At 37.9% G+C, this 15,597-nt stretch overlaps 5 protein-coding genes across 7 annotated transcripts; 2 read left to right on the forward strand and 3 right to left on the reverse strand.

The window, feature by feature from the left end:
• On the reverse strand, window positions 1,119–3,314 carry LOC18602997 (late embryogenesis abundant protein D-34). Its single transcript, XM_018119192.1, is given in 4 exon segments — window positions 1,119–1,446; window positions 1,538–1,825; window positions 1,921–2,019; window positions 2,021–3,314. Coding segments are annotated over 4 exon segments (714 nt in total). The 5' UTR covers window positions 2,183–3,314; the 3' UTR covers window positions 1,119–1,281.
• On the reverse strand, window positions 3,405–4,923 carry LOC18602998 (lactoylglutathione lyase). Of its 2 annotated transcripts, none has more exons than XM_007034708.2 (4): window positions 4,775–4,917; window positions 4,472–4,699; window positions 4,096–4,171; window positions 3,405–3,796 (listed from the first exon to the last, which is right to left on the reverse strand). In XM_007034708.2, exons 1-4 carry the CDS (start codon window positions 4,856–4,858, stop codon window positions 3,759–3,761), a joined length of 426 nt encoding a protein of 141 aa, XP_007034770.1. In that variant the 5' UTR covers window positions 4,859–4,917; the 3' UTR covers window positions 3,405–3,758. The 2 variants fall into 2 exon arrangements, with proteins under 2 accessions (XP_007034770.1, XP_007034771.1); XM_007034709.2 differs by having other exon boundaries at window positions 3,443–3,829; window positions 4,775–4,923.
• On the reverse strand, window positions 5,221–7,530 carry LOC18602999 (pentatricopeptide repeat-containing protein At4g14850). Its single transcript, XM_018119161.1, has 2 exons — window positions 5,906–7,530; window positions 5,221–5,756 (listed from the first exon to the last, which is right to left on the reverse strand). The coding sequence occupies exons 1-2, from the start codon at window positions 7,492–7,494 to the stop codon at window positions 5,291–5,293; spliced, it is 2,055 nt and encodes a 684-aa protein (XP_017974650.1). The 5' UTR covers window positions 7,495–7,530; the 3' UTR covers window positions 5,221–5,290.
• LOC18603000 lies at window positions 7,844–10,777 on the forward strand. Of its 2 annotated transcripts, XM_007034714.2 has the most exons (5): window positions 7,844–8,044; window positions 8,145–8,862; window positions 9,402–9,491; window positions 9,681–9,776; window positions 10,033–10,777. In XM_007034714.2, the coding sequence occupies exons 2-5, from the start codon at window positions 8,308–8,310 to the stop codon at window positions 10,585–10,587; spliced, it is 1,296 nt and encodes a 431-aa protein (XP_007034776.2). In that variant the 5' UTR covers window positions 7,844–8,044; window positions 8,145–8,307; the 3' UTR covers window positions 10,588–10,777. The 2 variants fall into 2 exon arrangements, with proteins under 2 accessions (XP_007034776.2, XP_017974661.1); XM_018119172.1 differs by having other exon boundaries at window positions 7,844–8,862.
• On the forward strand, window positions 12,125–15,450 carry LOC18603001. Its single transcript, XM_018119174.1, has 5 exons — window positions 12,125–12,140; window positions 12,299–12,951; window positions 13,539–13,625; window positions 14,267–14,317; window positions 14,628–15,450. Exons 2-5 carry the CDS (start codon window positions 12,400–12,402, stop codon window positions 15,180–15,182), a joined length of 1,245 nt encoding a protein of 414 aa, XP_017974663.1. The 5' UTR covers window positions 12,125–12,140; window positions 12,299–12,399; the 3' UTR covers window positions 15,183–15,450.

Here is a 15,597-nt window from a genome sequence, read left to right on the forward strand (position 1 = left end):
AATAATTAGTCTGAAATTTCTTGTAACTTAAACCATGGAAATTTTGTCTATTGTCATCCTGATAAGTTTTTTCTACCCAAATTTGTGTTTTCAAGGGGGTAAAATCGAACAGGACTCTGACTCCTTTATTTAGTTCAGAGTCAAAGCAATATCTAGCAGATACATCTGAAATATCATCACAGACCGTCCAATTTGATGCAAAATCTCTGCTAGTCTGTGGCCCATATACACTTCAATTGTGCAACATGCTAAAGTTCATCCCAATTTACCACATCGATGTTTGTTGCAGATAGCTAGAAAAAGCTTTTTGATTGTAAAATGACCATAGCATCCTATCTTTATAGGCAGAGAAAGACAAGGTTGTGGCAGCTTATGCAAACGTGAATGAAAACCGAACTGCCTGCTTTTTGTGGGTGGGTTTCAGCGTCACCTTCTCTGTCCCTGCATGGGAGCTTATGAAACTCTCTTTTTTTTTTTTTGGTGAGCCATGATTGTCCTTACAATGAGAAAAAAGGGGCTCACGAGGGCATCAGGTCTCATGTTCCTAGTAAGAAAAATTACCAGGTCCCCCCCTTGTGACTTCATTTAGTTCCAAATATCTTAAAAAATTGTAAAAACCAGGGCGCTTTCCCTGCCTTTTTGAATCAAAGTTTCTCCATGGTCTTTTGCTTGAAATGTGGAGGTACACCACCAAGCTGTAGAAGTGGGGGCACCGTCCATCAGGATCCTGTCCTCTTCTCCTTCAGATCCAGTTCATTTCTTGGTTATGCTGACAATCATCCACATCTAATAGATTTGAGTTTTATTATATTTTCGAAACAATCACTGATTCGGGTAAGACAGTTTTAGCTTTAAACATCGTATGAATGTATGAGTCGTTTATAGAAACTTGTAACAGCAGTGTCTAGTTGGGGGGAAGAGAGGCTGAGACAGCAAAGATTCCCTCGAGAACATAAGATCCTAGAGCCTTACGGGTTAAAAGATAGGGCCCAATTTCTGGAGTTAGCCCACTAGAAATCCATCTACTTAACCATTCACTGAGCCCAAAATTTCCTTGCTGGCGCCTGGCAATTCCCATATCCTATTGCCTGATGTAGGCGTAGACAGGTATACATATAAAGTCGCAAATTTTAGGAGCATTGACTCAAAAAAAGGAAACGTTTCTGCATTATTCGTTTCATATTTTACAAAAAAGATGTACCATTTTGTAAGCTAAAGTGCAGACGAAACTTTTCACGGGCCAACATCATGACTATAATAACTATATATATGTAACTGTGATTAAATGTTAACGTTCTCGTTCAGCCTGGCAGCTGCAGCAATAGAAGCGGCTACTGCACCTGGACGAGTTGCTACATTCGGATTGTTTCTCAGTTCTGCACTCACTACTCCTTCATCATCCTGCCTTGTCACTGCCTTATCCGCTGGCAACTTCGCAGTCGCACCCTGCAAATAAAATCTCATAACTCTCAAATACAAACCCTTCAACATTAATCGAAATTCTGCAATGGAAGAAATACCCCAAGTAATTATGTACCGTTAAAACTTCATTGAGACGGATCTTTTCCTCATTGCGGTTCACGGAAGCATTCTGAGCCGCCGCAGACTGAGCTGTAGCTGCGAGTCCACCTGGGATTATAACGTTTGAACCTGTTGCTCTCACCTCTGCTGCTTGAATTGCTGCCGCATCGCTTTGATCAACAGGTTTATCACGGGTTGTTTGGGCCGTCGCTTCAAGAGCTTCCCCTATTGTTATTGCAGTTTGCTGAATAACCCCAATTTGAGTTGTCGGAACTGGCGTGGCTTGAACATATTGTCCAACAACCTAAAACAAAACAAAAAACATAAAACATAAATTGCAATGTAACAGTAAAGTGGAAGTTCATATCAATATAGAAATTAAGAAGAAGAAAGAGAGGCCTGTCCAGCAACTGATTCTGTGATTATACGGCGGCCTGAAACATCTGTTTCAGAGAAGCTGACGACTTGATCTCCGGCCATGTCTGTGATATCATTGTGACCCTAGCACCCCGGTTTCAGCTGCCTGCATCATGGCTGCATCTTGAGGTACAATAGGCTTGTTGGCGAGCTCACCTGTTCCGTTAAAAACATCTTCGTATTTGATGGGTTGGCTCTCACGTTGATCTCCTGCTTGAGGCCTCCTTGACTGTCCCTGGCTCATCTTCGGCCAATGAAAACACTGCTCTTGACTGTATTTCGAGCAATACAATTCGGTACTGTCAGGATTCTTGTCACTCTTTGGTGTTTTCGGGGCAACCTCTGTACAGAGAATATATAGAGGGGATTGCCTGTTGTATTGGAGTCTTGGGGGGCGTTGACACTGGGCTAGATGTTGACACGTGAATGTACACGTGGTGGTTCATTTGGCATGGTTCTATGTTGTGAACTCGGGAGGTGTCTGAAAGATCAGAGACACTTGGAAGGTAATTGTTACAGATGGCAGTCTGACAGCATAGCAAAGGAGAGTCACCTTGGCTAGAACTACAAGCTTAAAACAACTCTAAGCTTCAAGGTTACCCCCCATCTCTATCTGTTTCATATTTGACAATAATGAATGCGCTTTTTCTATTTAATTGAAAGATAGAATCTCCTAGCTTGTATGCTTACTCTGCACCTTTATCTTGTTCAAGTAGATTTTTTTGTTTTAATTGGCTGTATTATGTTGTTGGAATGCTAAGGGTAGTAAAAGCAACGAAAATGTGGGTAAAAGGATAACAAAGAAAACAAAAAAGATGAAAAATGAAGGAAAAAGATAGTAGAAGGATAGACAACATGGATTATGGATATTTGACTATCTAATTAATAGTAATAAATCAGATATTTCCCCCCTTTCTTGTAAAGTGAAATTTAGCTAGTAGTACTACTACATTTTTTTTCCTTGAAACAAATGAATTACCCGTTTTGAAGAGGCAGATCTTGGAAATATGCTTCTTTTGCACATTCCAATAAGAGGAACGGGAATTTTTGGGAGAGAGAACTATTGACTAAAGATGATCACTTTTTTCAGTACATTTCCATCCTTTCCACCACAGCTCAGTCTTTGAAACGTGAAACTAGGGAGAAACAAGACAAGCTGTTCTCGGTTTTCTAGCATCCAAGACACCCAACCACGTCAATCTCCTGCTAGAATGCAAAAGCCAAGCCAACACTAATTTTCTTTTGTTATACCTTTTAATTTGCATGAAACAAGAAAAAGAAAAGGGGGAAATGGGCTAATGAAGTCCTCTGTAAATAAAGTAATTGGGAAAAAGTTGTTTGCAAATTAAGCTTTGTTCACACTGCCACAGGGCATAGCACAGTTTTCCTTCTTGTCTACTGAAAAAACCAAGCCTGTTAACCCGGTAGCCGAAGAGATACTAATTGGACATGGGGATTCCTATCCCTTCAAGCAAGTCATTTCATTATCTTATAATCATCATCGTAGAGAAAGATGAGCCCTGCCACCGAATTTGAGTTATAGGCTCATAATCTAATAATTAGCCATCAAAGGATATATACACCCAAACTACATCCTTGATCAGGCAATCAACATAAGCACTAGTGAAATGCCAAAGGATGCATTGTTAAGGAAGAAAAAGCATTTGTAAAGGTCACACAAAAACATCCACAGATATTTCATAGATATTATTACCCTTACAACAGCAAGCAAGAGAAATGATCAGTTGCACGTAATTGTCCTTCGGCGGATCTATTAGTTTTGCATAGATATAGATAAACTTCAAATGCCCCACCTATTACTATGGATCTTCCCTACTGGCAACCTCCAATCCATTACCTGTACATCAAAGTTCAATTCTCAAATATGAACCTGAAAATGCCAATAGGCCAAACCATTACAAAAATAGTAAACATCCTAGGAGCAATCAGCACCCCAGCACTTTACACTACAGAAGTTTGATATTCAAAGTGGTGTACATACATGCAAATGAAACAGGGCGAAAGGGGATTTTTGTTCGCGGGGTGTTTCAGAGGTTTGGATAGTAGTGTACTTACCAGGATGCTCAGAACATGATCCTCTATAAATAAAAGCCTTTAACAAAATACTATAGTAGTAACCAAAAGTAAAAAACTCACCATCTGGATCAAAGAAGAAGACCTGTCTGACCTTCCCATTGGGCAGGGACCTCTGAAAAGTCTCTATACCTTTGTCCTGTATTAACCCAATATCCCATAATGTCAACAGGAAATGGATAATCGCAACTACTGAAATAAAAAAAGACTCTTTTTTTTAATGGCAATCGCCAGAGCTCAACCAAGGATATCTCCTTCTCATTTTATGTTCCTTTGCCTTTAACCATATAAAAAAGACACCTTCAATTCCCTCAATTCCAATTTATAGTCCTAAGTTTTAAGAACATCTAAAATTTTATCAATTCTACTAGAACAACATGCTATTTACGAAAGTAGGAAAAAAGGACCCAGAACAAAGAGCGCAGAATTAAAGGGGCACCTTGAGAGACTGAACAAAGGAATCAAAATTGGAGACCGTGAAGCAAATATGATGACCTCTGGGGAGATGGCTGGGGTCAGCAACAGCTGAAGTGGCACTGTAGGGACCTTCTGGAAGTTTCGTGAGTGGGCTCCTTTCGATCAGGTGCATAGGGAAAGCTCCCGGGAGATTCAGCCAGATTACCTTAAACTCGAAGTTTGGGCTCTCAATCTCCTCGAACGCAAAGATCTAAAACACAAATAAAAACAGCTAAAACCTCAATGAAAACGTTACTGATAAAAAGATAAGTCCATAAGAAACAACCTCTTTGTAGAAATCAGCGAGACGTCTAATGTCAGAGGATTCTCTGGAGATGTGGTTAAGGCAAGCTGCTTTTGCCACAGCCATTTTTTTTTTTTAAAAACTTTGTTTCTATGTCCTAAAATTCGACACGGCACTGCTCCATATACATGTAGCTACTTAGCTACCAGGAAACGGCGCCGTTTATATTTATAGAACGGAACCCAAATGTACCTTTTTGGATTTTAACAAATATTTATTTTCTTGTGGCAAACCAGTAAATGCCTTGGTAGCTATAATTATCATTTAACAAAAATGAAAAATTAAAAGAAAAAGAATTGTGAAGTACATAATCACCTTCCAAACTCAGCTGTGAAAAAAAGGACATGTGAACTTACTTAACAGATGGTTATAACGTGAGGTATGTATCTTTAAGTATATGGCTAGTTCCCACTATCTTGAGAAAATAGTTTAAGCTGGAAAAAATGGGAATCAAGTTAATATAATGAGAAATAAAAAATTGATGAGTATATCAATTATTCACCAATAATCTCTACAAGAGCATTGCCCGTCCCTGAAGCGATGAAATCGGTTATTATCTCTCACAATGATCTCTCTCCCAACAATGCCTGACATAAACTTGAAGGCGCTATGGCAATCTCCACAGATTCTGAGGTTCTTTGTGATTCTTATAGGTACTCCAGGGGGTATAACTATAAGACCAAAGGCTAGTGCAATTTTCTCGCTATGGTACCCAACCTCTGATATTTTCTCTTCTTCCTCTAAATCATAAAGGGCGAAGTTCGTATCTGCAATGTAGCCAGCCGATTTCATCTCTCTCCTGAGTTTAGCCAACATTTCTTGAATCTTTGAATTCATTTCATGTGAAGTATCCTTTGCTTGGAAGGTGTGGACCTTGTTCTTTACAGTGATCCAACTGCAACCTGCACCCTTTTTGATTCCGACATCCTTCATCTCCTTCCTCACAAGATCAGCCTCTTCCCACCTACATTAGTCTCTAGAACAGTTAGCTAACAAAAAAACACAAGTTCTGGTAAAGAAAGAAGTTTAAAAATTCTTTAATTCTAAGATCCAAATGACCAGAAATTTCTTGAAGATTAAGCTTTATCATAGGTTTTCAAGGGATGACCTTACCTGCCAGTAGATGCAAACAGATTAGATAGCAACACATGGTTGCCAGAATCTTTAGGATCAAGTTCAAATAGTTTATAAGCAGCTATCCTCCCTAATTCTGGTTTTTTATACACCCTACAAGCGTTTAAAAGAGCCCCCCAGACAGAAATTGTTGGAGCAATGGGCATTTTCTTTATAAAATCATAAGCACGCTCCACCATCCCAGCTCTCCCTAGCAAGTCCACAACACAAGCATAATGCTCTGCCCCTGGTTCAATGTGAAACCTCTCGTTCATTGATTCAAAAATCTCCACTCCCAACTTCACTGCCCCTCCCCTGCTACAAGCCGATAATACGCAAACCAAAGTCACATAATTTGGAACAACACCACAAGACATCATGTCTTGAAACAATGGCAAAGCCATATCAGCACACCCTTGATGTGCATATCCACCTATCATTGAATTCCAAGTAACTAAATTCCTCTCAGGCATCTCATGAAAAGCTTGCTCGGCATCCTTAATGCTTCCACATTTACCATACATATCAATGAGTGCACTCCCAACAAAAGCATTCCCTTCAACACAAGCCTTAACAGCAAGCCCGTGAACTGACCTACCGAACTCAAGGCCTGACATCCCTGCACAAGCACTGATAACACTCGAAACCATAAAATCCGTAGGCTCAACCCCTTCTTTCCTTGCTGCCAAAAACACTTCACAAGCATTCTCTTCCTCATAATTTTGCTCATAAGCAGACACCAATGAGCACCAAGAAACCGCATTTCTCTTCTCCATTCCATCAAAAACCATCTTTGCAGATTCCACCTCTTTACACTTCCCATAAAAATCAACAAGCCCATTACATACTGACAAATTCCCATCAAAACCGCTTCTTATCACACAACCATGTAACTGCCTCCCTAATTCCAAATAAAAAGCATCGGAACACGCATTAAGGAAGACACAAAACGTAATCGGATCAGGCTCCCCACCAACCCTTCTAAACTTAATAAAAACATCCACCGCAATACTAGGTTTCCCGTCGAGCACCGCATTAGAAATATTCGCATTCCACATTGCGACGCTTCTCTCAGGCATTTCATCAAACATGTTCCTCGCTTCACCTCTGAGCCCCGTTTTCAAATACATATCAAAGCAACTACACCCAACAAAGGAATCAAAAATCTGGGCAGACTTCAAAGCCAGCGCATGAAGTTGTTTTCCCACAACAGGTGATCGAAGCGCAGCGGAGGCCTTGAAGGCGCAAGGGAAGGTGAAATCATTGGGAGAAATGAGGTCTTTCCGCATGTGGGAAAAATGGATGAGAGCGGAAGCGAAATGGCCGTTTTGGACGTGACCTGAAATGAGGGCCGTCCAAGTGACGACAGAACGGGACTCGGGTGGGGTTTGTAAGAGGACGAGGTGCGCGGAGTTGGGAAGGTTGAATTTGGAGTACATGTTGATAAGGTGGTTCGAGAGGAAAGAAGGGAAAGGGATTTGGAGACTTTTGAGAATGTGGGCATGGGTGGCTCTGCCGAAGAGGAGGGAGTGCGTGGAGATGGCGGATACCAAGAGGGAGCCTAGCTCGTTTGCGGTGAGGAATGGCATGGGTTTTGGTGGTGGAGAGTGTGATGACCATGGTTGAAGATTGTGGCGGCAAAAGGCTTTGAAGATGGAGATTTATAGAGCGTTATTTTTTGGGCTTTTTGGTTTCGATGTATTGGTAGGATTTTGGGTTTAAGCCCAACTTATTAGGGGCTTTGTGACGTAAACGTATGACATCAGCCTATGACCTGATGAACTGCATCAAAGGGGTAAGTTTGTGGACGAAGGCCATTGGAGAATAGTAAGATTGTGAGGTTTTAGTTTAACAAATGCATGATTTTTCTGTTTTGGGTAAAATTATGAAGGATTAGATGCTATGGCAATGAGTCGGGAAAAACATAATTAATTGATAAATAAATATAAAACCGATCAAGATTCTTATTGGACAATCACCACGAATCGAAACCGATAAGTTCGACGGTACTTGAGCTTAAGTTGTTTGGTCAAGCCCTGACCATCTCGCCTTAGTTGAAATTTCTGGCTGGAACTAGTAAGGGTGTCTAACATGTTAGCGCGCAAAGTCAATGTCCTTTCTTTCTTCTGTTTTGTTCTCGTATGGCCCTTGTTCTTAAGCATCTTTTCTCTCCTTAAATCCCTCTTCACTCGTTCTCTTACGCTGCTCAAAGTTTGATTTCTTTGGTTTGTTATCTTAGTTTCTCTTTGTAGTTGCCCTCTCTCCTCTATCTTGAAGAGATTGAAGAATCGGTGTTGGCAGGAGCATCATTTTCCTGGCGAATCAGCTGAAATCCAAATCAGCCAATATGATCGGTTCTATAAACTAGTAGGAAACGTTAAACTGTGTGCAAGTGAGCATACATGTGCCAGATCCCCAAAAAAAGGGTATATATCGGCCGGTGTGTCCGGTATATATCCGCAACAGACAACTATGTTAAGCAACTTGAACAACAAATTTCGCTGCCCGATGGCTCGGATGGCCAACAGCAAGAAAACACTTTTCACAGTGAACAAGCTTCAGCTGCAGGCCATGTAATCCCGCTGCATGGCTTGGAACAATACCAAGCGATAAACCAATCTCAGATTGATCAGCGGTCTTCACTTTCTCAGACAAACTCAACGGGAAGGGGTGGTCGTCGTAAACCATCCGTGCTAAGTGAAGAGGAAAAAAGAGAAAGGAAGAGACTGAATGACGCCAAATACAGGTACAACAAAAGGGTCGAGAATGAAAAGCTGAAGGATGAGATTAACATGTTAAGAAATATGTTGCAAGCATCAGAAAAAGGAAAGGAAACAGAGGCACTAAGTATTCATGGACCGGTGCAGGACTTCGGTTGTGACAGAGATCTTCCTGTTGTTGTGGAGAACGAACCTTCAAGGATTTTGGAGGAAAACGAATCACCCACTAATCCTCAGGTATTCTCCTATCATGTGAATTTAATTTTCCAAAAACTGTGGCCATTCATATTGCGATGGTCACCATTCTCTATTCTTCCTATTGGTTATAATAGATTAGAAATAGAAAATATTATTGAGATGTTATATTGAGAAATTCATGAGTATCACTTCTCACTGACCTGGAATGCCTGTTGTATATTTTCTTTCTTTATTTGCTTCAAAAAAAAAAAAAGCAGCAATGTCTTGCTGTTATTTCAGTTCCGTTGGACAAAGCATAGTTGACTTGCAACTGTAATAATTGTTATCGTCCTGATTTAACAAAGCATCGTTGTGGGACTAGATGATCTATGGTTATTACTTATTTTCGTTAATTATCTCCATGTTTATAGTTTAGAAATCCTGTTTTCCAGGGAACTTTAAGTAATGAATGGATGGGTCACTTTACTCATCATTAATGCTTCCATGATAGAGCAGCTCATCTCTACCCGAGCCCTCCAACATGCATGACTTTTCTTATAACACTTACGAGAGCTTTTAACTTTGTTATGCGTATGCAGGATGCTTCTTACAGAGATCTTTTGGTTGTTATGCATAATGATGTTCAGAGTCAATCCTTGGAAAAAAACCAACCAATCAATTACCTCCAGGTATTCTCCTGTTATTTGATTGTTAAATTCTCGTGGCAGAAATGCTTTGCGGAGTCTTCCATGGACCAAAGTTTTATGGTCATAAAAGGACCATTCCTGGATATGCTTTTATTAGGCTTATTCTGAAAAGAAGTTTGGGACGACATTCAAAGAGCTTATTCTCAAAGAACTCTTTCGGCTATTGTGCAGAATGATACTTGGAAATCCCTGGAAGAAAACCAATTACTCACTCAGAATGATACTTGGAAATCCCTGGAAGAAGACCAATTACTCACTCAGCCCCAGGTATTCTGCTTTCCTGTGTGCTACATACCAAGACTCCGCCTAATTTTTGTTGTTGACTTGCCTTGAAAAGTAAAAACATACACAATGAATCCCTTAAGTCAATATGTTTGAAATATTAAAATTCACCAACTTGACTTAAATAACTAAAAAAATAATAAACTAAACTAAAAAAAGAGTGCAAAAACAACAACCAAATAGAATATAAATACTTATCTAAAGTGATTGACAACATAAAAATTGCCATTACTTTTTGTAGTTATTTGCTGTTGACTACTTAACATTTATGGACAAATTGGAACGAGATGAGAAGAGTACCGTTTCATATTCTGATTTCGAGATATTATTGCAAGGGGAGAAACAAGAAGTTGGAGGATACAGGATTCCATTGGTTTTGCAGCCTATATTTGAAAAGATAGTTACTTCCTACGGTGATATCACAAGCAATTCTTTGTTAAGTTCTTTTTCTGCTGAAAATGTATTGCTTCAGTTTTTAGCCACAATCCAAGAAATGGGGGACACAACTTTGGAACAAGTGACTGAGGAGCTGATTTTCAGATGGAGAGATTGCATAGCTGAAGCTAAACGCATCAAATTCAATGTAGACTTTGCGACCGAGCATTTAAAGAAAGTTGCTAAGTCTTATTTGGGTCGAAAAGCTTTAAACGATTTGAATAACATCGATAAGAGGATAGAGGTATTGGAGACAGAGTTCAATGATCTACAAAGACAGAAGTTTGAAAAGCTCGAGGCGTGTTCACCTTATCTGTTGGCTGCTTCAGAAGATTTCAATAGAAATGTTGGCTTATTTTGATGTTTTATGGATCTCACTTCATGGTGTACAAGATTGTTTTTATAGTTAGGTTCACTGTGACATTATCAACCCAAAAAAGGGTTCATTATGACATTTATCATTATAATGTAGTGTGAGAACACTGTTGGCTATCTCCTCTGGGGAGTCCCTCCTTACAACAATGAGTCTCTGAAGAGTTTAACATTTTAAATATGTTATTTCGGTTCTTCTTTGTTCCTGGTCTTTCATTCATCCTCTGAAATTTCAATTCTATATTTCCATTACACATAAATTTAAGGTAAAATCCCTAGTGAAGCTATGTCATGTCTCTTTCTTTTAAAAAAAAATACATAAGATAGTATTAGACTGGAGTCTGGAACCTGAAGTGGGAGCTCAACGTCATTTTTCCCCGTTGCTTAATCTAGCTGGCTATTCAAAATCTGTCTGACGGTCTCTGATCCCAACTTTTCACGCCTCCTTCTATCTTACATTCATACTGTCAACAAAACAAGGAAACCCAGAGGGACAAAAAGAACTGGCAAACTGTGTTTTTGTTTTGCAAAGATTCAAAATCATCGAAGGAAATGATCAGATGTGGATTCCCATAAATGTAATGTTTTCTTTGCAACAATCACATTCTCTATAATAACTAATTATTGTAAGACATCAAATACAACCTTTAAGATTAAGTTGTCGGATCGAGTCCTGCCGATCCAATCTTTCTTGACATCTCTAAGACGACATTTGGATCTTTTCAATAGTCCTTGTAATGTAAGTTTTTAAATTGCATTGCAACTTTTGGTTAAGAAAAAAATTAATACAATGTAACATTATATCGTAATCATTAAGTTATAATCAATGGAGATAATGTAAATGCAATCTTAGACTGCAACTTAGCAAAATAAAAAAAAAAAAAAAACTAATTTACCATTTTTTGCTCTTCTTCATTCGGAAAAATGGCCTCTGTTCTGTTGATCGAGAGTCATCTTTTTCTTCAACTGGGTTCTTCTTCTTCGACTGGCTGGATTTTATTCCTTCTTTCTTCTTCTTCCCTGGCTATACCCTTTTTCTTTATGACGGCGGCTTCATTCATGCCACCTAGCATCATTAATGCTTACAATTTACTAGAAAAAGGCTTCGAGCCTTCAACGTGGAAGCACCAATGCAGATTTATATAATTTCAAAATTTATAAATAACATAATATTTAAATTTACTTGCATTTGCTTTTTAATAATTACGTTTTTTTACTATTTATTTATTTTATAAAATAAATCAAAAAAAGAAAATAAAAAATAAGTGATGTAATTAATAATAAAATGAAACTTAAAAAGTTAAATATATTTTATAACTATTTAATGTTCATAATAAAAACTTTTCATACATAAAAATAATTTCAACAATATCACATATTCGATAAAGTGTTTTTAAGCCAATAACTATAATATTATCTTTCCCTATTTTAATCCATATTTTTTCATATATATATATATATATATATATATATATATAACTATAATATTATTTTTTCAGCAATCATTCCGACCAGCCAAAGTTGCGGACAGAACTAATACAAGTGTGTAACGTGTTACCTCTCAAAGTCAACGTCCTTTTTTCTCCCCTTCTCTTACGCTGCTCAAAGTTTGATTTCTTTGGTTCGTTATCTTAGTCTGTTTCTGTAGTTGCTCTCTCTCATCTATATTGAAGAGATTGAAGATTAATCGTTGTTGGCAGGAGCATGATTTCCCAGGCGAAACAACTGAAATCCAAATCAGCCAATATGATCGGTTCTATAAATTAGTAGGAAACTTTAAACGGGGTGCAAGTGAACATACATGTGCCAGAACTCCAAAAGGGTATATATCGGGCAGTATGTCCGGTATTTATCCGCAACGGACGACTATGTTAAGGAACTTGAAGAACAAGTTTCGCTGCTTGATGGCTTGGATGGTCAACAGCAAGAAAACAGTTTTCAAAGTGAACAAGCTGCAGCTGCAGGCCATGTAATCCCGCTGCATGGCTTAGAACAAAACCAAGTGATTAACCAATCTCAGATTGATCAACGGTCTTCAGTTTCTCAGACAAACTCAACAGGAAGCGGTGGTCGTCGTAAAGGATCCGTGCTAAGTGAAGAGGAGAAAAGAGAAAGGAAGAGACTAAATGACGCCAAATATAGGTACAACAAAAGGGTCGAGAATGAAAAGCTGAAGGATGAGATTAACATGTTAAGAAGCATGTTACAAGCATCAGAACAAGGAAAGGAAACTGAGGCACCAAGTATTCATGGACCGGTGCAGGACTTCGGTAGTGACAGAGATCTTCCCGTTGTTGTGGAGGACCAACCTCCAAGGATTTTGGAGGAAAACCAATCACCCACTAATCCTCAGGTATTCTCCTATCATGTGAATTTAATATATATTCCAAAAACTGTGGCCATCCATATTGCAAAATATATATATCAAATAGGCAAGTAAAGAACTGATCGCATTCTCTATTTTTCCTATTGGTTAAAATATATTAGAAATAGAAAATATTATTGAGATGTTATATTGAGAAATTCACGAGTATCACGTCTCACTGACCTGAAATGCCTTGTTTTAAGGCTGTTGTTGTATAATTTCTTTCATTATTTGCTTAAAAAAAGAAGCAATCTCCAGCTGTTATTTCAGTTCTGTTGGACAAAGCATAGTTGACTTGCAACTGTAATAATTTTTGTTGTTCCTAATTTAACAAAGCATCGTTCTAGGACTAGATGATCTATGGTTATTACTTATTTTTCGTCAATGATCTCCATGTTGATAGATTAGAAGTCCTGTTTTCCAGTAAATTTTAAGTAATGAATGGATGGCTCACTTTACTCATCATTAATGCTTCCATGGTATAGCAGCTCATCTCTACCCAAGCCCTTCAAAATGCATGACTAATTTTTCTTATAACACTTAAGAGAGCTTTTAACCTTGTTATGCTTATGCAGGATGCTTCTTACAGAGATCTTGTTGTTATGCATAATGATGTTCAGAGTCATTCCTTGGAGGAAAACCAACCAATGACTTACCTCCAGGTATTCTCCTGTTCTTTGATTGTTAAATTCTCATGTCAGAAATGCTTTGCACAGTCTTCCATTGGACCAAAGTTTTATGGTCATAAAAAGACCATTCCTAGACATGCTTTTATTTGGCTCATTCTGGAAAGAAGATTGCAATATCTGACCATGGCGTTACAGGAGTAAGGAATTGAAGTAGATATATATTAGTTTTACGAAACAGATTTAGAAGCTGTTGATCGCATATTATTTTAAATGCTTTATGCTTCTACTCCGGTCATACTGTGGAAATTGGGATTAAGAAATTAATTTATTTATTGACTATTGTTATAGGATGATGCTATCAGTAGAATTAAAGAACTTTCCCTTCGTTGTCATTGCTTTTCGTCATCTATAGTTAAAAAGCTATGAAATATTTTTTTAAAAAAAATAGAGTGAAAAGCTAATATTTATAAAATAAGAGACGATTACCTTTCATTGTACAATTTAAAGCTATAATATGTAGAAAAATATAGTTTGAAAATAGGAAGACAAGAGATCACAATTATATTCTGGCATTCATTTGGGGAGTTGGTCTTGGTGATTGTGCGGAACGACATTCAAAGAGCTTATTAATTTCGAGAACTTATTTCCAAAGAACTTATTCAGCTGTTGTGCAGATTGATGCTGGGATCTCCCAGGAGGAAAATCAAGTACTCACACCCCCCCAGGTATTCTCTTTCTTGTGTGCTACATAACAATGAATAATTAAGACTCCAATTAATTTTTGTTATGACTTGCTTTAAAAAGGAAAATGAATACACAATGAATCCCTTACAAAATGCTGTTGTTGAAATATTAAAACCCACCCACTCGACTTAAATAATACAAAAAAATAACAAGAAACTAAACTAAAAAAGAATGCAAAAACCACGACCAAATAGAATATAAAATCTTATCTAAAGTGATTTTTATTTTTTTGTTCGAAAAGTTAAATCTAAAGTGATATGACAAAATGAAAATTGCTATTACTTTTTGTAGTTATCTCCTGCTTGCTGCTTAACATTGATGGAAAAATTGGAACGAGATGAGAGGAGTACCGTTTCATATTCTGATTTCAAGACACTATTGCAAGGAGAGAAACAAGAGGTTCGAGGATACAGGATTCCATTGGTTTTGCAGCCTATTTTTGAAAAGATAATCACTTCCTATGGTGATATAACAAGCAATTCTTTGTTAAGTTCTTTTTCTGCTGAAAATGTATTGCTTCAGTTTTTAGCCACAATCCAAGAAATGGGGGACACATCTTTGGAACAAGTGACTGAGGAGTTGATTTTCAAATGGAGAGACTGCATAGCTGAAGCTAAACGCATCAAATTCAATGTAGACTTTGCGACAGAGCATTTAAAGAAAATCGCAAAGTCTTATCTGAATCGAAAAGCTTGTAACGAGTTGAGCTGCATTGATAAAAAGATAGAGGTATTGGAGATAGAGCTCAATGATTTGAAAAGAGAGAAGCTCGTAAAACTCGAGATGTATTCATCTCAGCTGTTGCCAGCTTCAGATGATTTCCGTGGAAATGTTGGTTTGTTTTAATGTTTTGTGGATCTCACTATGGTGTACAAGATTGTTTTTGAAGTTAGGTTCACTATGCCATTATCAAAAAAATTAATCATTATGGCATTTATCATTAATTATGTAGTGCAGGAACATGGTGGTTGGCGTTCTCCTCTGGGAGGTCCCTCCTAACAAGGCTGAATCTTTAATTTCTTGAAAAGATAGAACTGAAATCCCTCGAACTGTAGTAATATTACTAAACATTATTCTAGAATTTAACTATTGAAGTATGTTATTTCTTTTCTTATTTGTTCCTGGTCTTTCATTCATCCTCTGAAATTTCATTTCTATATCTCCATGACAGATAAATTTAAGGTGAAACCCCCAGTGACGTTCCCCAATAAAACTATGTCATTGCCTTAATTTCTTTTGAAAAAATACGTAAGAGAGCATC

Source organism: Theobroma cacao, chromosome 4 (genome assembly GCF_000208745.1).
Source record: "Theobroma cacao cultivar B97-61/B2 chromosome 4, Criollo_cocoa_genome_V2, whole genome shotgun sequence".
Lineage (NCBI taxonomy): Eukaryota > Viridiplantae > Streptophyta > Magnoliopsida > Malvales > Malvaceae > Theobroma > Theobroma cacao.

Bases quoted from the DNA above. Each gene is read 5' to 3' on its own strand.
- LOC18602998 (XM_007034708.2), bottom strand. From the start codon at position 4,858: ATGGCTGTGGCAAAAGCAGCTTGCCTTAACCACATCTCCAGAGAATCC. The intron at 4,172-4,471 runs GTGCCCCTTTAA...GGGTTAATACAG, and splicing joins CCTTTGTTCAGTCTCTCAAG to GACAAAGGTATAGAGACTTT. The intron at 3,797-4,095 runs GTGAGTTTTTTA...TTTGATGTACAG, and splicing joins CTTCTTCTTTGATCCAGATG to GTAATGGATTGGAGGTTGCC.
- LOC18602999 (XM_018119161.1), bottom strand. From the start codon at position 7,494: ATGCCATTCCTCACCGCAAACGAGCTAGGCTCCCTCTTGGTATCCGCC. The intron at 5,757-5,905 runs GTAAGGTCATCC...AGACTAATGTAG, and splicing joins CTGTTTGCATCTACTGGCAG to GTGGGAAGAGGCTGATCTTG.
- LOC18603000 (XM_018119172.1), top strand. From the start codon at position 8,308: ATGTGCCAGATCCCCAAAAAAAGGGTATATATCGGCCGGTGTGTCCGG. The intron at 8,863-9,401 runs GTATTCTCCTAT...ATGCGTATGCAG, and splicing joins AATCACCCACTAATCCTCAG to GATGCTTCTTACAGAGATCT. The intron at 9,777-10,032 runs GTATTCTGCTTT...TACTTTTTGTAG, and splicing joins AATTACTCACTCAGCCCCAG to TTATTTGCTGTTGACTACTT.
- LOC18603001 (XM_018119174.1), top strand. From the start codon at position 12,400: ATGTGCCAGAACTCCAAAAGGGTATATATCGGGCAGTATGTCCGGTAT. The intron at 13,626-14,266 runs GTATTCTCCTGT...GCTGTTGTGCAG, and splicing joins AACCAATGACTTACCTCCAG to ATTGATGCTGGGATCTCCCA. The intron at 14,318-14,627 runs GTATTCTCTTTC...TACTTTTTGTAG, and splicing joins AAGTACTCACACCCCCCCAG to TTATCTCCTGCTTGCTGCTT.